General features: G+C 32.8%; 4 protein-coding genes across 7 annotated transcripts; 3 read left to right on the top strand and 1 right to left on the bottom strand.

Moving 5' to 3' along the window:
- Positions 1–262: 262 nt before the first annotated feature.
- Positions 263–6,308, top strand: LOC123225463 (phosphatidylinositol 4-kinase gamma 7-like). Of its 2 annotated transcripts, none has more exons than XM_044649410.1 (2): positions 263–430; positions 3,872–6,308. In XM_044649410.1, exon 2 carries the CDS (start codon positions 4,119–4,121, stop codon positions 6,039–6,041), a length of 1,923 nt encoding a protein of 640 aa, XP_044505345.1. In that variant the 5' UTR covers positions 263–430; positions 3,872–4,118; the 3' UTR covers positions 6,042–6,308. The 2 variants fall into 2 exon arrangements, with proteins under 2 accessions (XP_044505345.1, XP_044505344.1); XM_044649409.1 differs by having other exon boundaries at positions 3,868–6,308.
- Positions 6,309–6,777: 469 nt separating this feature from the next.
- Positions 6,778–10,862, bottom strand: LOC123225464 (calcium/calmodulin-regulated receptor-like kinase 2). 3 transcript variants are annotated; one of them, XM_044649413.1, is made up of 8 exons: positions 10,614–10,862; positions 9,552–9,937; positions 9,136–9,286; positions 8,627–8,753; positions 7,846–7,928; positions 7,690–7,761; positions 7,319–7,522; positions 6,778–7,232 (listed from the first exon to the last, which is right to left on the bottom strand). In XM_044649413.1, the coding sequence occupies exons 2-8, from the start codon at positions 9,875–9,877 to the stop codon at positions 6,921–6,923; spliced, it is 1,275 nt and encodes a 424-aa protein (XP_044505348.1). In that variant the 5' UTR covers positions 9,878–9,937; positions 10,614–10,862; the 3' UTR covers positions 6,778–6,920. The 3 variants fall into 3 exon arrangements, with proteins under 3 accessions (XP_044505348.1, XP_044505347.1, XP_044505346.1); XM_044649412.1 differs by having other exon boundaries at positions 9,552–9,927; XM_044649411.1 differs by having other exon boundaries at positions 9,552–9,940; positions 10,614–10,860.
- A 4,031-nt stretch (positions 10,863–14,893) lies between these two features.
- LOC123226353 (GDSL esterase/lipase 7-like) lies at positions 14,894–17,678 on the top strand. Its single transcript, XM_044650855.1, has 5 exons — positions 14,894–15,131; positions 15,223–15,353; positions 15,897–16,148; positions 17,128–17,383; positions 17,464–17,678. Exons 1-5 carry the CDS (start codon positions 14,894–14,896, stop codon positions 17,676–17,678), a joined length of 1,092 nt encoding a protein of 363 aa, XP_044506790.1.
- A 458-nt stretch (positions 17,679–18,136) lies between these two features.
- On the top strand, positions 18,137–20,583 carry LOC123226351 (GDSL esterase/lipase 7-like). Its single transcript, XM_044650854.1, has 5 exons — positions 18,137–18,386; positions 18,485–18,606; positions 19,573–19,824; positions 19,918–20,170; positions 20,263–20,583. Exons 1-5 carry the CDS (start codon positions 18,137–18,139, stop codon positions 20,475–20,477), a joined length of 1,092 nt encoding a protein of 363 aa, XP_044506789.1. The 3' UTR covers positions 20,478–20,583.
- Positions 20,584–20,856: the final 273 nt, after the last annotated feature.

The raw sequence follows: 20,856 nt of genomic DNA, 5'->3' as shown, positions 1-20,856 counted from the left end.
AAAATCAAAAAATAAAAACTTGGATGAAAAAATAGTTGATGAGGGTGGTATTTCAACAAAATGCACTAATATTGTCTCTAGTATAATAAACAAAAAATGAGGGGTACCATGAAATTATCCTAATTGAAAAAAAAAAAGAAATTCGATTCCAGGGTGTGGGTCCGTATCGCTTACGTGGCTCAATCTCCATGCAGATAGTGTCACCGGTACTTATTCTATTTAAATTTAATTAAATTTTATTTTGTCCGTTAAAACCCTCCGTTTCTCTTGAAAGGAAGTTGGAAATATCGCCCAAAAGCGGGAGAGAGAGGGAATCAGTGAATCTCAGCCGTTGATCTAGTTTTCAACTCTGAATCTCGACTGTACGTACCATCACCAACAGTTACACCATTTGTCTCGGCTGTCGTCGTCCTGACGCTGCCAATCTCCGGTACGTTTTTTCGACTTTCGAGCTTCCGATTGTTATTACTTTCCGTTTGTTTCCTGAGAAATTCCATTGAAATTCTAGTCGTACGGTGGAATCATAAAAATTTTACGCGGGAACTTCTGTTATTGATTTACTTTCCGTTTGTTTCCTGAGAAATTCCATCGAAATTCTTGTCGTGCGGTGGAATCATAAACATTTTACGCGGGAACTTCTGTTATTGATCTTGTGTTTCGTAAATCCTGTTTCAGCAACTGTGAGATTTCGATTTACAAAATTATTGGAGAAAAAAATTCTTAAGGTTTTTACTTTTTTACGATTTAGATTGTTGACTCAGGATAAAATTGACGGATTAATTCATTTTAATTAGTAGTTTTTTCAAGATTCTTGTTTTATTTGATTTGTTCGTTAAATAGTAATAATATTCTTTTTTGTCATGTATTAAGATTCTGTTGTTATGTGTATAGGTTTGTTGTTTTCATAATTTTCCACAATTTATCACTAATGTTTCAAAAAATTTCTTTCAGAATGATCTTCTCAGGTAATCAGAAACCTTAAAGTGGATCAACTTTAGCCAAAATTATGTCGTTGTGTCAAATTAAGATATGGAGCTAAGCTAACTTGAAGTTAATAGTGGAGAGGTTATGCTAATTTATTAGAAAAATTGACGCGAACAAAATAAACTACGAAGGATATTTTCTGAAATTATATTGATGATAAAGCTATGAACAAAAAGACCCAAAAACTGAAGAAGTCTAAAATACTATTTAGCTGTAAAATAAATAAGGCTAAAGGACTATTTCACCCCCAAGTTTAATTGTATTCTCAAAGTCACATCCGTGAGATTTGAAAAACCCGAAATCCTATCTGTTGATCAATTGAGGTTAAAATTTTCAGTTAGAAGTATGGTTAAATAGTCATTTTACTAATAATATTATAAAAATATAAAATTTATTACATTTTTCTCTCTCAAATTTTAAAAACTAGCATTTCATTTCTCATACAGTTTTTTAACTTTGAATAGTCATATTTTTTCTTCAAAACTTTAGAATTTTTTTCTTCCCCTCTGATCACTTTCTCTGGTGATTTGGAAAGGACAATGACAAAGTTTATTTTTCGACGAAGAGATCTGGGTTATAAATCTCTTCATCTCCAATGAAAAGATTTCAAATCTCTTCGTCTTCATCGTCGAATCTCTTTGTCTCCGACGAAGAAATCTCTTTTAGATTTTTTTACGTGCGTCGACCAACGTTTTAAGTTGAAGAGGGGAGATTGTCGGCATCGAAGATGGTGGCCAGAGAGATGAAGAAAAATTTTGAAAGAAAAATATGACTTTTCAAAGTTAGAAAACTTTAAATAGAGGTAAAATTGTTAGTTTTTAAAACTGTGAAGAGAAAATATAATGAATTTTATATTTTTTTAAATATTATTAGTAAAATAATGATTTCACTCCTGCCTTTGATAAAAAAATTTTACAACAATTGCGTCATGGGTGAGATTTCAAATTTTTCAAATTTTGTGGGTGTAACTTGGGAAATGCACTTACACTTGGGTGGGATATATGGTCTTTGGCCAATAAATAAAACACATAATCCTGATAGACTGTAGTATTAGACTACTATCTAAAACAAACAAAAAACCAGGAGAAAACTAATCTTCTCTCTTTTTTCGCGCTTTTCTTATATGATAAGAATAAAATAATGTATTGATTGTATTTTTTATCTACATTTTAACCGGTAGCATGGTTATTATTTTATCTGAAGAAATATAATGTGAATTTTCTTCTGTAAATTATTTGACTGGATTACTTTTTATTTTTTAAAAAGCTGATTTTTAGAGGTTAGGGTAATTTTTTTTTCTCTTTAAGCCTTGACTCTGTTAGAAACTGTTGCTTTCTGCAAGGGTCTTGAGTCTCTCCTTCGGAGAATAAATTTTAATTAAAAAAAATGAGGATAAGTTTATTTATATCTTTTAAGAGTAATATTATTTCAACTAATGAAAGATCATTTTTTTTTGGGTAAAATTGATTTCTTGGTTCAAATCTAACTTATTTGAAGTTACAACAAAGGTTATGTTAGCTCTCGTATTTCATTTAGTGGGTTCTAGATAGCTTGCTGATACAATTTTATTTGTCTATTGGATTGCATGGAGTTTTCCAAAAGTATAATGTTATATGTATATATTTTTGAGTACACAAATAAATATACACATAATATGTCATTATATGATTAAGTGTTATTTTATCATTAATTTACAATCACTCAAATATCACTTAATTATATGATAATATATCATATGTATACCAATTTGTGTATTATTTGTTTTCTTGATTCAATGATTGGTTTACACTCTCAATCCCTGATGCAGAAGAGATATATATCCGAGCCCATAGTTCAATTTCCTAGCGACTTTACTTGCTTGGCTAGCTGACACTGCTGGATGCATGCACTTAGGCCCAAAAATGAGCTGAGTTGGCTCGGTCTTGGAAGCTAGCGCGGCTTGATATAACTCAGTTCAAGTTCGCTATTTATAAATTCAGACTGAATTTGAATCATATAATATAGCTCGTCTGAAAAATGAATCGAACTCGAACCAAATTGAGTCAATTAGATTTAGCTCATGAGCCAGTCATCAACTCGGTTCTAACCGAGCTACGAACGTTGAAATTTTCTTTTAAACGAATTTAAACTTTTCTTTATATAGTTTGACGAACTCAAACCAAACTTGAGTCATCTCTAAAATTATTTAAACTGAACTCGAGCCATCATTTATTCAGACTCGATTTGGTTTGAATCCATCCCTACCTGCACTAAAAAAAGGCGAGTTTGAATAGAAACAATTAGGCAAGAATTTTCCCATGTATCACCTAGGTATTTGGCTTTTAAATGTTAATGATGGTTGAGCAAATATATGTTCATACATCTTTTTATTAGCACCTAAGTTTTTCAACTTTTTATTAGGCGTAATTTTGTTTGGAATGGATGTGGTGGAATACTAGAAGTTGGGGCTCTTCATTTTCTTGTTCTACCTAAACTTATAATTATATCACGTGGATTAGAAAATTTATTGAAAATTCATGGTTTGGTGGCAATCTAGTAGTCATTTAATGGTACACGCTTGAAAAATTACTCAAGTTAAATCTTAATATCCAAGATTGTGATTGCTGAACAACTAGTTACTCATCTTTAATATGTTTTTAGATTGTATTTCTCAACTAAATCATGTGAATAATACAATTTAAGTTAATTATCTTGGATGTTTAAAATCAAGTATTTATTGAACTTCCCACCGTCTTTGTGACTTGTCATGTTGCCATCCCTTGTCAGAAGACCGGCAGATTTTTGGAGGTTCCTTTTTGTTTAAAAGCAAGTATTTATCTGTTTTTTGGTGTGATTAATTTTTTATTCTTGCTTCATTTCTGATTATTCTTTAACTTTCCATAGCCAGCATCATTGGGCGATTCTTCCAATGTAGCGTTGTCACAATTTGGTATAATTATTACCATATCTGATCCAATGTACGAATCATGGAAGTAGATTGTATTGTACTGGGTTGATTATGGTTGTTTACAGCAGAAACATTTCCCTCCAGTCATGGCCAGTGTTTGAGTTTGGTGTCTTCTCGAGAGAGAAACTCTCTGCTGCCGCCTTCTCTGCATCTGGGACTGTACTGCACTGCTTCTCCTTTTCCTTTCATGTCTCCTGAACTGGAATTCCCTGTAAATACTCAGATGGCTGTTGCAGCTTTTAGAGGGCACCTTAATGGTGACCGATGTGGGAATAAGGAAATGGATAGAAAATCTTCTGGAAGGAGGCGTGTATTTGTCCAGACTGAGACAGGTTGTGTTTTGTGTATGGAGTTAGAAAGGAGTGACAATGCCCATACAGTCAAAAGGAAATTGCAGCTTGCTCTCAATGTCCCAACTGAGGAGAGTTCATTGATTTACGGGGATATGGTTTTAAAGAATGATCTTAGTGCTGTTAGAAATGATTCACCTCTTCTTCTCACCAGGAATTTTATGCACAGAAGTTCATCTACACCATGTCTCTCACCGACCGGCAAGGATCTTCATCCACGAGATCATAGTAGTCCAATTGAGATATTAGGATACTCGAATCACTTTTCCAAAACAAAACAGCTGGTGAAGGAACTTATTAAGTCAATTAAAAAAGGAATTGATCCAGTTCCTATACGTAGTGGGCTAGGAGGTGCTTACTATTTTAGAAATTGCAAAGGTGAAAATGTTGCTATTGTGAAGCCAACGGATGAGGAACCATATGCCCCAAACAATCCTAAAGGTTTTGTCGGCAAAGCTCTTGGACAGCCAGGTCTGAAACGTTCAGTGCGGGTTGGAGAGACAGGAATCAGAGAAGTAGCTGCTTACCTGCTTGACTATGATAACTTTGCAAATGTGCCTTGCACAGCTCTTGTAAAGGTCACACACTCAATATTCAATATTAATGATGAAGCAAATGGAAACAAGAATCAAGAGAGGGAACGAATCAGCAAGATCGCTTCACTGCAGCAGTACATCCCTCACGATTTTGATGCCAGTGATTATGGGACTTCAAGTTTTCCAGTTTCCTCTGTTCATAGGATTGGGATTTTAGATATTCGGATTTTAAACACAGATAGACATGGTGGAAACCTCTTGGTCAGGAAATATGATGGAACTGGGAGTTTTAGTCAAGTGGAACTCGTACCCATCGATCATGGCCTTTGCCTGCCAGAGAACTTGGAGGACCCCTACTTTGAATGGATTCATTGGCCACAAGCATCAATTCCTTTCTCAGATGATGAGCTTGATTATATATATCATCTTGACCCATTTCGCGATTCTGAAATGCTTAGAATGGAGCTACCCTTGATTAGAGAGGCATGTCTCAGGGTCTTGATTCTCTGCACAATTTTCCTCAAGGAAGCAGCAGCTTTTGGTCTATGTCTTTCTGAGATTGGTGAGATGATGAGTAGGGAATTTCGAGGTCATGAGGAGGAGCCAAGTGAGCTTGAGTTTATATGCATTGAGGCAAGGAGACTATTAAAAAGGAGGAACACACTTTGTTATGATGTGAAAGCAGGGGATAGTGAAGAATTTCAGTTTGAAATTGACTGTGAGGAACCGGAGTTTGATTTTACCATAAATATGGATCAGAAGCTGGCTGCCAAAAGTTTATCTTCTGAGTCCAGAAGTGTAAACGGTCGAAGTTTTCTTTTCAGTCTACAGGAGAGTGTAGTGGAGGACGCAGATAGTGATGATGATGATGCGATACCTCTGAGGTCAGATGAAAATGTCAATCCCATGCGGTGCAGGGCTCCATCTTTTTCAAAGTTGTCCATGTCTATGAAAAACATCAGCGTTGGGGAAAAGAGTTGGCGGCATGAAGGTAAAATGCAGAAAAGTGGCTATTTGGCCGGAACATCATCTGGAAACAGGAGTGTGAATGAGCAGCTGCCGGGAAGCACAAGTTTTGTGAAGGTGGCTGATATGAATGAAGAGGAGTGGGTGCAGTACCTTGAGAATTTCCAGAAGTTGCTGCATCCTGCCTTTAATTATCATAAATCAGGCAGTGCAGGACAGAGGCAGAAACAGAGGTTTGGAACTTCATGCCAGTTCTGAGGAATTGGAATACTAAAATTTGAAGATCTGAGGATGTGCATACCAGAAATATGTCGAATACTTCAAGTATTATACCATATGTGTTGCTTTCTTTCAGTTCATGACATTTTCACTTCTAATAGAATTTTGGTTGAACTACTCTTGCTTTTGAAGTCAGGGTAGGCTGAATATATAATGATAATAAGAATGCGAGACAAAGTAATATGTCTGTATATTAATCTTATCTGCTAAGAAATGCTAATAATATGAACTTGTTTTTGTATTAAATTTGTTGTGATGGTTGAACCTTCTGTAGCCATGTTTTATCTGGCCAACTGTGGGCATATTCATGCAATTAGTTTTTTATTTTTCAGAATGTACGGAAAATGCTATTGTTGGAGCTATGTTCATAAATTTATAGAAGAAAATCCAAACTAATCCGGTTCAAGCTTAGGTCAAATCCGCTAAACTAAAACTAGGGCAGTCTTTGTTTGAGTTCGAATTGAGTTTGCTCGACTCGAGTGAGTTGCCAAAAGTTTTCAATAGATTTATTTCTTTTGATAACTTTATCTTATTCGAAGATTTTTCTTTTTCTTTGATGTTTTCCAATAGTTTTTTTGGTGATCAAGCTAGCCTTTTTGGATTTGAATTGAGTTTGAACCAACCTTTGATCAGATCAGTTTGAATTCACTCTTAGTGCAGAAATTTCCCATAAATGAAAAGGATATATTTTTTTTTCACAAAAAATTACGGAAGATGGGACAGAATGGCAAGGCTCTTCTATATAACTCACTATAGTTTGTATAGACTTTTGATAATAAAATATGTACTACCAGGGAAGGCTAATGGTCAAAACTTAAAACCCTAAACCAAAATGAGATTTAAAAAACCAAAACCCAATCACACCTCTTCATGCCTCTCCTTTGTTTCAGCCAACTTACTCAGCTCGATCTGTTGATCTTCTATCCGGCTTATGACTCGCGAAAAAGAAGAATCTCTGTCGACAAAAGACATTGTGTCTTCTTTGGCAAGGCGCCTCTGTTTTATCTTCAGTACAGCCTGTGTAACTTCTCCGATCGAAGGTCGTTTTCTGGGCATTTTGTGCAGGCACTTGTGAGCAATCCTAGCTAGCGCCCTTACTTCTTCGATATCACATGCTCCAATCAATTGCTTATCAAGAATTTCATCGACGCCATCTGGACTCATAGAAGCCTTCAGATCAAATAAACAAAATGGCAATTACAGAAAGGTTTAGGTTTAAAAGATTGAAGTGCACCTCCTGAATAAAAGATACTTACAAGATTAACATATTCCATTAAGTTTTGGTGTGGATGGATGGCTGTTATAAGCTCAAAGATGATAATGCCAAAACTGTAAATGTCACTCTTCATGGTGAACTTGTTTGTAGAAACATAAGCTGGGTCTATGTATCCATAAGTCCCCTTTAGACCAGAGTTTCGGCCGTCAAAGACCTCTTCTTTCGATAGCCCAAAATCAGCAACCTATCATAGAGCAGTTATAATGAAAAATGAATAATGCGAAACTCACGATTGATTTTTTACTTTGTAGATATTTAGATGCATAGAATATGAGAAATCCAAAAGAAGAAAAAATTGCAGTTGATCTCTAATGTATATGAACAAGAGATGGCTTCCAGGTGCTAGCTCACCTTGGCTCTCATGGAGTAGTCTAGCAATATATTAGCAGACTTTAAATCACGATGTATTACCGGTGGAACGGCCTGTTTCAAGGATGTTGGAAAATGAAATTAGATGAATTTTTCTTTTTTTGGTCAACGAAACATTAGATGTATCATTAAACATACCCCTTCATGAAGATACTCAATTCCATGTGCTATATCAAGAACAATTTGAAACCTTTCTTCCCAACTCAGAGCCTTGTCTTCACCTAGGGATGATTATTCACAAAAGTTTCAAAAAATTATCAATCTTCAAATCATGTGACATAGAGTAAAACCCAAACACAAGTTTATTATGCGTACAATCAACATTCAAATGCAGTAGCATGTAAAATTGAAAGAATCACCAAAACAAAACTCTTCATGCACAACAAGCATTGATAGTAGTTTGCAAAAGCCATGCAATGCCACATCTAACAATCAGATATATAATTGAAGATGTTTGAAACTTTTGCAGTTATAGGTATTTCATTTGTGATAATTGATAAACTTGGAAAACACATGACTTTGAATTGGATAAAACCTTATACAAATTTTGGAAAAACCACATTCCAAAAGTTAGCTATTAAGGTTGAAGAGCTCAAAATCATATAAATCTCACACCAAACACTCGCACTTTCCATGTGAGATCCAAGTCACAGACCTTGTATTTGGAATTGTAACATACCATCACATCCTGTGGCCCCAACGTTCACACGGGCTGGCTGTGGCAGCATTATCCATAGAAAATGATTTATTGTAAACCTTTTTCATGGAAAATCAATGGCTTTGAACATGACCATACCATTCAATGCCTCTTACATAATAACAGTGTTCTATTCATACATTTGAAAATTTCACAGTAAGCAGTCGCTAGAAGGAACAGAAATTATATGTATAACAACAAATAAGAGGCTTCTATGCTTACTATATATATGGTTTTCCAAGCTCCCGTTACTCATAAACTCATAAATTAGCATGTGTTGTCCTTTATCTACACAGTATCCTATCAAATTCACAAGATTCCTATGATGCAACCTTCCAAGCAGACACACCTGCAAAAGTGCCAGAAAATATAATCAACAAGCAGTAGGGACTCAAACATAAATTTATAAAAAATTCAATACTAATTTGATCATGTAAAGAGCCAATGAATATAATTTGCAAATTTTTTATTAGAGTTTATGATTTGCAACTTACATTCATTTGGTCCTCTCGGACATACTATGCCCAGATTTGCAAATGGTAATGTTTTATGTAAGAAGTGGAAAACAAGAATGCATATCCTCTCAAACGGTCGAGACAAGATGCAGAGGCATGCCTGGTTTATATATGTCATGGAATATACTAATGAGCATCTTTTTTCTTAGCATGAGCATAATGTGGGGGAAAAACAAAACTTCCCTCCAACATGATTTTTTCTAACGTAGCCCTTACCTCTGTTTGGAATTCTTTCTCTCCCTGATGTGAATTAGAAGCAAGAACCTTTACAGCTGCTACTCCTGCAGGCATTGTTGCTTTATATACTGGACCAAAAGATCCTTGTCCTAGTATAGTGGTAAAATTTTGTGTAGCTTTCTGAATATCCCTGCAATTTTGATTGTTGTCATTTTCTTATGTAAAGAAACTAATAACTCAAATTTGGTTCAAACAGATATAGCTGAGCACCCTTTATCTATTCTCACCCTTATATTCTTTAGCTGCGAGATGAGAAAGATTATATTAAAAAATATAACTGTATACAAATTTGTTTAGAAATTGTACATAAGCTTGAGTATCAAAGAAAACATTATTTTACTTGGATACACTTTTAAAGATTATCAAAATTCTCTGTGAATTTGAAATTCCCTTACTTGTAAGGATATCTAGGTATGCTTGAAGCAGAAACAAAGCGGTCTTTACTATGATGACTCCACCAAGACGGCTGAGAACTTTTCTGAGAGTATTGCGAACCCTTAACAGTCACGGTACTTGAAAGTGAAGCGCTGAAATCAGTGCTCGTACCCAAGCCATTTGTGCGTATAGGATGAGTAGCAACACTTCGTTCATTTGTACGCCGCAAAATATGAGCATGCTTCTTGTACCATCTTATGCCAAAAAATGCAAGCACAGCTATGAAAATGCCAAGGAACAAACCCACACAGATGCCGATAATAACCAAATCACCTTTATGAACCATTCTTTGGTCTCTTCTGAACTTCGGGCAATGAAAACATCTTGCAGGAAAAACTGATAAAGGCTCCTTGTTTCAAATATCAACACAAACAATAAAATTCAAAATAGGAAATATCAATGGTTCAAATAAGGACACAGGCCAATGCTGAATTAAGAAAAAATACATTAAAGTTATAATGCCAATCACAAAATGTAAAAAGAATTCCATCAAGAACATCTCTCTCGGAAGAAGCAATGGCTGAAAATAGTGAAAGATACCAAAGAAAGAAAAATTAAAGGCACAAGCAAAACATATAGAGGGCTCAGCTATCAGCATGTGGAGATGGCTTAGAAATTGAAAGGTCAAATATGATTGGATGCACAAGCTCCTATTGCCTTTTCGCTTTAATTTTATTCCATTAAAATAAAAAATGCAATTTTTTTTTTTTTTTGGGTAGAGTAAAACCACAACCTGGCTTACACAATTTGCAGGATCATGCAGTTAGAATTTTGCTATTTAAAGGATCCAAATAAGAAGACTTCTGCTGATCTCTTCCTGTACTACAAAGGCTATTGATTTATACAATCTTGGCTTATACATAAATTAAATCACTAATCAGATTTCCAATATCATAAAACCACTAGTTCAACCTCTAAATCATTTATTCACCAGCAAAACCACAACAACCACCAACAAGATAAAAAAACTTCAACTAAAACCACAACAAAACCAATTCAGGATCAGAACCCATGAAGCATACCTTAAAAACTGCAGAACCCAGAAAGGGATGATGAAAATGAATGGCTCAGAGGGGCAATTGACTTGAGTGGTCCTGACTCTGGTTGATGTGGAGACCCAGTAAAAGGATTAAACTTCATAACTGTTCCGAGTTTGATCTTCAAGTAGAAAAAAAGGAAGGAGTCCTAATTGGAGGCTTACATGAAAGAAAGGATAAAAACACGCTTGTAGACTTGTTATAGGAGTAACAGACAAGACAGAAGTGCTTTGGGTAGTCCTCCTAAATGAGTGCAGCCGGTAAAGTTAAGGTTTTTAGTCTTATTGTCTTTTATTTAGACTTGGACGTATCCGCCATTTCCCTTCTCATATATTTTTCATAATAAAAACAATACATGGATGGCGAAATTACTATATTCCACCCAAGGTTTGGTAAAATACATTTTCATCCTTTAAATTAAAAAAATACCATTTTTCTTATCAATCCAAGTTGATAGATAAATATATCTGTCCACATTAATATCATTTACACCCTTACTACCCGTGTCTATCAAATAAATCAATAACATATTATTTATATAATTAATTGTATATAAAAATTATATATTTATAGTTTTATTGATATCATTATCATATAAAAATAAGATAATATGTTATTTGATAATTTTTTTTATCCGTAATATTTTAATATAATCATAAATATAAATGTTGATATATAATAATATAATTAATTAATTTTATTTTTTAAATAAAATAATATTTAATTAAACGATAACATATTAATATTTATATTGGCATTAATTTTATTATTTATATACATTAGTCAAGTAAAAAATCAAATATTTGACGGGAGTAGGACATCTTATACAATATCTATATATTTGTTTTAATTATTTTTTTACATATTTATTTTATACATATTTTTATAATCTGTGACATAAAAATTTAACTTCCAAATAAATTTAACTTAAACGATAATTTTATGAAATTAAACTTATCATATTTATATTATTAGAAATACGATAACAATTGAATTTCCACAATTTTTTTCTAATTAAAATAATTTTATTTTATTTTTTTTCTAATTAAAGGATTAAACTCCTAAATTTTCTTATTAAATTAGTCAAGCATTTCTATTAAAAGTAATGAACAAACAAAATTAAAACTATTTGTTTTATTTTGATGTAAAGGGATTAGTTTGATATTGCTAATAAAAAATAATAAAAGTTTAGTTGTTTGACAAGAAAATTAAAAAAAAAACTCAACTAAACGAAGTCAGTTAAAAAGGACTACTCTTTTATTCCCTAAGTTTGTTTTAATCATTTTTATGTCGACTCTATCCACAAAAATAAACTTGAAAAGATAATTGAAATATTTTTATTTTATTTTTTAAAAATGTAATTAGGGGTATCTTCTGACTAGATTCCCTTTATTAAACTTAAGTTAGATTCAAACTAAATTGATTTGATCTCGACTTAATATTCAGTTTAAATAAGTCAAACTCAAGTTTGATAACCGCAACTTGAGTTTGAGTCAAACTAGAATAAATCAAACAACTCATTGAATAATCTCTAATGTCTTCTATTTTGATGATTTTTTTTTCTTCTTTACTTTTTTTCTAACAAGTCTTTTTCTTATTCATCTTTAATAGCCCTTTTTTATTTGGTACTTTTTAACAGTTTCTTTGGCACTCTCATTGTCATCTCAAGCCTGAATTAAAACTAAATTTTTAGGATTCAAACAAAGCTCGAATTGATCATTTTTCGAGCTAGAGAATCAATTGTTAACTTACACTTAATTACTTCATATTAAGCAAAGAACAATTGATGACAAAATCAGTGGTCAAAATTGCCGGCCACGCCCTAATATATAAAATTTAACAAGAAACAAGAGTAGAAAGAGTGTATAGTTGCCTTGCCCACTTGCTTAAATCCAAATATTCTTTTCCTTTTTCAAAAGTACATTAATAAGAGAAGAAATTGTGTTCCTTTCCCAAAAGCCCACCCAATTGAAAGTAATATTTTTAAAATGTTAATCACAGTAAAAAGACTTTTTCAAAGTCTTGTAATCTTTCCCTTAATACAAGCTAAAATTTTTTATTATTTATTTATGTATGTTTATATTTGCAAACACCCCTTAATTTTGTTTACTTTGTAATAAATAGGGTTGCAATCAAGATAAACTAAATTGAGTATTATTAGGCGTGAGTTTAGCTTCGATTAGATTTATTTAAGCTCAAGCTCGACTCTTGAAATCAATGTTAAACCTTATAGTTTATGCATGTATCAGTTACACTTTTCCATATCAAAGTTTGCATTGGGTTGTATGTGTGAATTTTAAAAATTAAGGAGGCCAAAGAAATTTTTTATATAAGATATTTAGTACTTACTTGAGCTATTCGAGCTCAATTTGACAATAATTAAGTTAAGTTCAACTATATATGAATAGTTTATGAGTAGCTCGACTCATTTGCAAAGTTAGTGAAAAACAATAATTTTAAACTTAGTCAAAAGATTGAGTCCCAGGTCAACCAAGTCGACAAATTAGTGACATTAACATAGCTTAATAAAAAAATTATAATTGTTTTAACCAAGTAATGTTAGCATGATGGTTGGACTGGTCTTACTCTATGGTCGAACACTATAACCTAACACGATTTACTCAGTTCAACCCAAAGTTAATCCAATCTGATAACTAAAATAAGTTTTAGTCATAGTCTGAACCAAATTTATCAATTCTGATTGATCACAGTGGTCAAATCAATCGATCCGATTTAGGTTTTAAAATACAGATGACAAATCTTTCTCCACATGAAACATTTACAAATTAACCAAAATTGAATTTGAGCAATTGTATATAATTATTATGCTACATATAGTATATAAAATAGCAGGAGAGATTAATCAATTAAAACACTTATAATAGTACCATGACGTTATGAATGGAGACTTCATTAACTGTTGCAAAATGAAGAGTTTCAATAATGGAGAGTCTTTTGAAGCCAAAAGCCAAGGCAAGGCCAGCTAGCTACATTTGTCTTTGATTTTTCAGAGTTGGAACTTGGAAGTTGAGTAAACTTAAAGGGATCATATAGTTATGTTAATATAGGCCATTATGTTTCCAATATAAATTATCATGGCTTTCCCTTATTGATTCTAAATGATGTTAAATCCCTTTCGAATCTTGCCGCAAAACCCTTGCAATCTTTTGAAAACATACCACTATCCGATAATTTTTACTTTTCATAGGATATAACGACTGGTTAAGATAAAGAATCTCAAACGTAAATAAAGATAGAGAACATAAGTTTAACTTCACACTCTTATAAATATATTTTAATTCATACGAGAGTTTCTTATGATATTCGTGTATTAAAATGAGAGACCCTGATAACAAGTTGTTGGACTAATCTTCCCAGGATTAACTAGCTTGGTGGTTGAGCTACATTTCAAAGAGGTGATAGGACTCTGCTAAGCAAGGTTTCTTGTAGAAAAAACTCATTGTTTTTCAAATGAATTTTTTATGAACATAATTTAAGTGTGAATAGATAATCACTCAATGTCGCTGTTAATTGTGTAGTTGTCATAAAATACTGAGATTGTCATAAGAAAAGTAATATAATTAGATTAACGGAGAAAGATATAATTAGAAGTAAATTCAAACTGAATTGAAATTAAACAAGAATCTAGTTGAACTTTATTTGTCTGAGTTAGTGAACAATAATATCACTAAAAAAGAAAACGAGCCAGCAAAAAAAATGAAAAATCACTAAAAAAAAAAAAATACGAGACGATTCAACATTAATGTTGATCTCAAACTAAACTTGACGAACTAACTTTTTTTCAGTTCGAGTATGACTGATTTGAGGGAATACCAAACTGAGCCTTATCGAACTGCCTCTCCCCGAATCCACCCTTAAAGATAGATATTCAAGCATGAAGGCTAGCTGTTGTTTTAGTTAGGCTGCCATACGTCGTAGATCAATTAAAAATTAAAAACAAAAACTTGTCGATCTGTTTTCAGGTCAAAACTCTTATCTTAGCCAACCTTACCAAGATTATAAATTTTGTCATTCATTGAATAATACATGGCGCCCATTACTCTTCCACCTTCTTCAGCTTCCTTTTCCTCCATTCCGTTTGATATTCCATGCGAATTCTCCCTCTTTTTATGACTCTTTTCTGTTGTTTTCATACATGTACTCGTATATCAACTTCTTCTTTCTCACCATATGTATATATATATAATCGCTACTTAATTCAACGTGTTCATAATTCCCCCATTAGCAGCAAATTATTATCTGTAATGGCGCCCTTCATTTTCTTTCAGTGTGTTTTTACTTTGATGATCAGTATCACGGCCGCCGCCCTGCAGCCACCGCTGGCACCGGCGCTGTATGTGTTTGGAGATTCGTTGCTTGACAGTGGCAACAACAATCTTTTGCCAACTATTGCTAGGGCAAATTTTTTACCTTATGGTGCCAACTTTCCCAAGGGAAACACTGGCAGATTCACCAATGGCAAAACGGTCGCGGATTTTGTTGGTATATACATACACTCATACAAATTCTTTAAAAATCAACTCTCTTGTATATAAAAAATTCATTTCTTCATATTATTATTTTGATTTTTCAGCTGAATTTCTGGGGCTACAGTATTCTCCACCATATCTGAGCTTAAAAAATTTTAAAAGCTCCATACCAGTTACGGGATTGAATTATGCATCTGGCGGATGCGGCATCCTCCCTGAAACTGGACGCCCATATGTAAGAATTTGATTATTTTTTTCCTTAAATTATATCTTCCTAATTTATGAATTATTATTATGATATTATATATACTTTAATTGCTAAAACAGTTGATAAGTTCTAATATCAAATTAATCGAATGGTTAATTCAAATGAAATCAAATTAAATTTTTTTTGTTTGAATTCAGTTTAGTTTAAAAAAACAAATTGATCATTCTAGTTTAAACTCAATTCAAATTTAAATTAAACGAATTCAAACAAAATTAAATTTAACGACTTTTAAGATTGAACTGATTCAATTCGAATTTAACCTTATAATAAAACATATATATATGACATAAGTATGTTATAATAGAAAGAATTAAATAATATTATATTTGTTCTATCGTCCTATAATTTTAAAATAAAAATAAAATATATAGTTAAATCACTAAATTATACGAAAACTTTTAATCTTAATAAAATAAACAGCTAATAAAATATTATTTTATTTGTCAAGCAATATATATAAATTATGTAATTAAAAAATTAAATTCTTCCCTATCAATTTCTAATTTGCAGGGGAAATGCTTGCATTTGGAGGAACAGTTTGATTTATTCGAAAAGACTGTGAAGTCAGAGCTACCAAGCCACTTCAACAACAACCCAGAAAAGCTTTCAGATTATTTATCGAAGTCTGTCGTCGTAATCTCCATTGGCAGTAACGATTACTTAAATAATTATCTTGAAACCATTTTCTTCAAGACAAGCCAACGTTTTCCTCCTGAGCCATTTGCTCAACTCCTCGTAGATTCACTCTCTCGCCAGCTTGAGGTTCACTCTCTCCCTTTCTCTCAAACACACACTAAATTAAGTCAACTTATTATTCAAATTCAGATCAAATAAATCAAGTTTAAGTTAATAATTTATTTTTTTAAATAAATCAAGTTTAAACCGATATAGACTAAATCAAAAATTAAATTATTTTTGAATCAAACAAAAGATTTAATTCATCAATCTTAAATTAACTCTTTTAAATTTAAATCGATCGTAAATTGGATTTGATTTGGTTTCGGTTTAAATCACACCATAATAATTAAATTAATGAATCATGTATGTTAATTAATAACCTATGCCACAAACTTGTACAACCACATGGTAGTTAATGCCAAAGTTTGGTCTGCAACAAATGACGGCTCAAATTAATTAGGATTAGGCAGTAATGAATATATTTTTATTAGTCTAAAATAATGTATTCATTGATGCCTAATCCTAATTAATTTTAGTCACATGTGCACATGAGACATCCTTAGAAGGCAAGTAAGAAATCAGAGGTGGAAGCAACCGATCCGTATTGGGTTTGCATTGTTGTTTAGCTTGGTTTGAGTAGGGTTTGAGCGAAGAAATTTTAGCTTAAATCTAGTTTGAGATTTATGTTTTAATTGCATCATTGCATCAGAACTCGCATCAGTGGCAACTTTTTTTTAATTCTCTGATCATTCTTTTTTTTTTTCAAATGATTTTTTCATATTTGAATGATATTTTTCTTCTTTTAACTTTTTTTTTCTTCTCAAATATTTGTATCTTTTTTTTTTACTCGTCTTCTTTCATTATTACTAAATACCAATCGGTCAATCAAATTATATCTCAAATTAACTATTCTGAATTCAAACTGATTTTATATGTAATTTAATTGGATTCAAATTGACCTTGTTAATATACTATAGGCTACATGTGGAACCAGCTTGTTGACAACAATGATGTTCGACATCATTATATATCTTAACGAGGATCATTTTATATATTTCTACAGAGGCTGTACAATATTGGAGCTAGAAAGGTCATAATGTTCGAGATCGGTCCAATCGGCTGCATCCCTTCCGTCACAAGAAAATATGAACACAATGGCCAACAATGCGTTGAAGACAAGAACCAGCTTGTTACTCATTTTAACAACAGGCTTCCTTCAATGCTTACGAATTTGACATCAACTCTCACTGGCTCCACCTTCGTTCTCGGCCATGCTCACTGGCTAAGCTATGACGCAGCCATAAACCCATCCAGCTACGGTAAAGTTTTCATCAGCATCCATGCATGAAGCTGATTAGAGTTATAATACAAACTGGTCTTAGATATTTGCATGCTGCAGGCATAGCAGATTCAACGAATCCATGTTGCAAAGCGTGGTTGAATGGGACGTCGGGATGCATTCCATTGTTGAAGCCATGCCGAAATGTGGATAATAACTACTTCTGGGATGGTTATCATCTTACGGAAGCCATGTATTCTGTCATAGCTGCTCGTTGTATAGAAGATAAATCAGTTTGCATTCCTCTCAACTTAAAGGAACTCGTTAATGTATGAACAAAACAAACATGTTTCCTTCATAAATGTCAAATTGTTTATCTTTATGAATATCATACTTCCTGATAAGATGCTTAAATGATATATCATTATATGTGTAATTAAATATTTTTGAATAAAGAATAAAATCACATTAATTAGATCATCTATATGGCATTAAAAAATTTTTAAGCATAGCATTAATTTATAAAAATAATAAATTTTTTCATCCATTTAATAATAGATGGTGCTCATTACTCTTCTCACTTCCTCCCGTTTCCTCCATTACGTACGATATTCCATGTGAATTCTCCCTTCTTTTAAGGTACTTTTCTGTTTTTTTTTTCCTATATGTACTCGTATATCAACTTCTTCTTCCTCACCATATATATACATATATACATACATATATATAATTACTTCTTAATTGAACATGTGCTTATAATTCCCCCTGAGCAGCAAGTTATTTATTATCTGTAATGGCGTCCTTCACTTTCTTGTTCATTTTCTTTCAATGTCTTTTCTTTTTGATAATAAGTATCACGGCCGCCGCCCAGAAGCCACCGCTGGCACCGGCGCTGTATGTGTTCGGAGATTCCTTGTTAGACAGTGGCAATAACAATTTTTTGCCAACCATTGCAAAGGTAAATTATCTACCATATGGAGCCAACTTCCCCCAGGGACCTACAGGGAGATTCACTAATGGCAAAACAGTAGCAGATTTTATTGGTATATATAGAATTTCAATATATATGTATATTTATATATCTTATGATAGTTGAATTGCATGCATGGTTACATCTCTTATATTAACTTATTTTTTCCAGCTGAATTTCTTGGGCTACCATATTCTCCGCCATATCTGGGTTCGAAAAACTCTGTACCAGTTACGGGGTTGAATTATGCATCTGGTGCATGCGGCATCCTTCCCAAAACTGGACGCCAAATAGTAAGTTTCCTCTCTCTTGTTAAAATTGCAGACTATTAATTGCATTATTTTGACCTCTTATTATTGATCTATGTTCTGTGGTTAATCTATAAATATTTCAGTATCTCTTTTCTATATTCAATATAACTATGCCCCTTATTAATTCCTTTTTTGGTTTACCAACTCTGTTGGACAAAGTCCGACCATCAAGCCAGTAATGTTTAGGAGACTAGACAATCCAGCGTTAACACTTTTCATTATATTAGATATAAACAGATTTTTTTACTCTCTCCACATGAATAGGCTTTTTTATGTAAAAAAATTATGTGTTATTGTATTTTTTTTAATTTTTTTATGACTTTTTGTCTAGTTCTTACTAATTGATTGACAAATTGAGAGGCTTCTCATAAAAATTTTGATTCTATCATTAGTCAAACCTCGCATATTTTTATATTTTATTTCATGTTTATATTATTTATATATATCTATGTCTTTTTGCAAGGGAGTTTGATTGATTAATGGTGAGAATATTGTCTCCCTGACATGATATGCGGTAATTTTTTGCTTTCTCTCTAAGAGAAAATTATAAGTAGAGAGAGAGCTTGTGGGATATTGAGGTCAATTATTTACTAAAAAGACTCCTTTAATTCAGGATCGATCATATGTTTCAAGGTCTAGAAATCATTAATTCTTCCAACACAAATATGTTACTAATTTAAGAATGAAGTCAAATCAAACCGAATTTGAATAAAAGCTAACCCAAGTTTGCCCCAAATTTATAATGTCTTGTTGAATTAGAACTCGAAATGGTGCACATTTCATATGACTACTAATAGAATAAACACTATTATGAACCCATGATTGAACTTTTGTAGAATTAGAACTACAAGTTTAATCAATACACCCTTAAGACTCACCATACTAAAGAAACTTATATGTATATAGTTGTACGGATAAATTTTTCAATAAGCAATTTCTAATTTGCAGGGGAAATGCTTGAATTTGGGAGAACAGATTGATCTATTCGCAAAGACTGTGCAGTCAATGCTGTCAATCCATTTCAACAACGACCTAGGAAAGCTTTCAGGTTATTTATCAAAGTCGATAGCCATAATCTCCATCGGCAATAATGACTACTTTAGTGATTATTTTGATACCAACTCGTCCGATACAAGCAGACGTCTTGGCCCCGAGCCATACGCTCAACTCCTCCTAGATAATCTCTCCCGGCTGCTTCAGGTGCATTCTCTCTACTTCTCTCTCGAATTCCATTAATTTGATTTGAGGTCGAATCGAATTCAACCCCAATATGGATATTATTTATATCTGCAGAAGCTATACAACATTGGAGCCAGAAAGATAATCATGTTCGACATCGGTCCACTTGGCTGCACCCCTTATATCACAAGAAAGTATGAACATAATGGGCAATGTGATGAAGACAAGAACCAGATTGTTCAATATTTCAACAACAGGCTTGCTTCTATGCTTACAGATTTAACAACAACTCTCAAGGGCTCCAACTTTGTTCTTGGCCACAGTCATCGGTTAGGCTATGATGCAGCAATAAACCCTTCCAGATATGGTAATTTTTCATTGGACTGTACGCATATTATAAATATTCATGGCGACTCTTGACTGTTGGATAAGATTATTGAGGAGATTAAACTTTTGCAGGCTTAAGAGATACGAGGAATCCATGCTGCACAACGTGGTCAAACGGGACATCAGTGTGCATTCCATTGTCGAAGCCGTGCCCAAATGCAAATGAATACTATTTTTGGGATGGTTATCATCTAACAGAAGCTTTGTATTCGTTAATAGCTTCCAGCTGTATCGACGATAAATCATTTTGCGTTCCCCTCAACTTAAAGGACCTCGTTAATATATGAACAAACATGTTACCAATTAATGTTTCTGGAATCGGACTGTACATCAAACCAGGTCTGATCCAACCAATGGTCAAAGTATTCAATACAATTTTGTATAATTAATTATTAAATATATTATTTAATTTATTACATAATCATTAACATAAACTTAGAATGATTGATACACATATGTTTCAGGTTCAACAAGCAACAATGAAATTTTGTCAAGCGAATTGAGATCATTTTTACTTATTGGTGATTGTTCAATTAGTCAAATCTGATTTTTAAAACCATGATATTTATAAAAAATTGATTATTGTCATTTCTATTTTTTTTTTAAGAAATTGTTAAGTTATATTTTAGATAACTTATAATGTACAATCATCCAGTTCAAGTTTGA

This window comes from Mangifera indica, chromosome 9, assembly GCF_011075055.1.
Source record: "Mangifera indica cultivar Alphonso chromosome 9, CATAS_Mindica_2.1, whole genome shotgun sequence".
Classification (NCBI taxonomy): Eukaryota; Viridiplantae; Streptophyta; class Magnoliopsida; order Sapindales; family Anacardiaceae; genus Mangifera; species Mangifera indica.
This window is presented reverse-complemented; position numbering and strand designations above follow the sequence as displayed.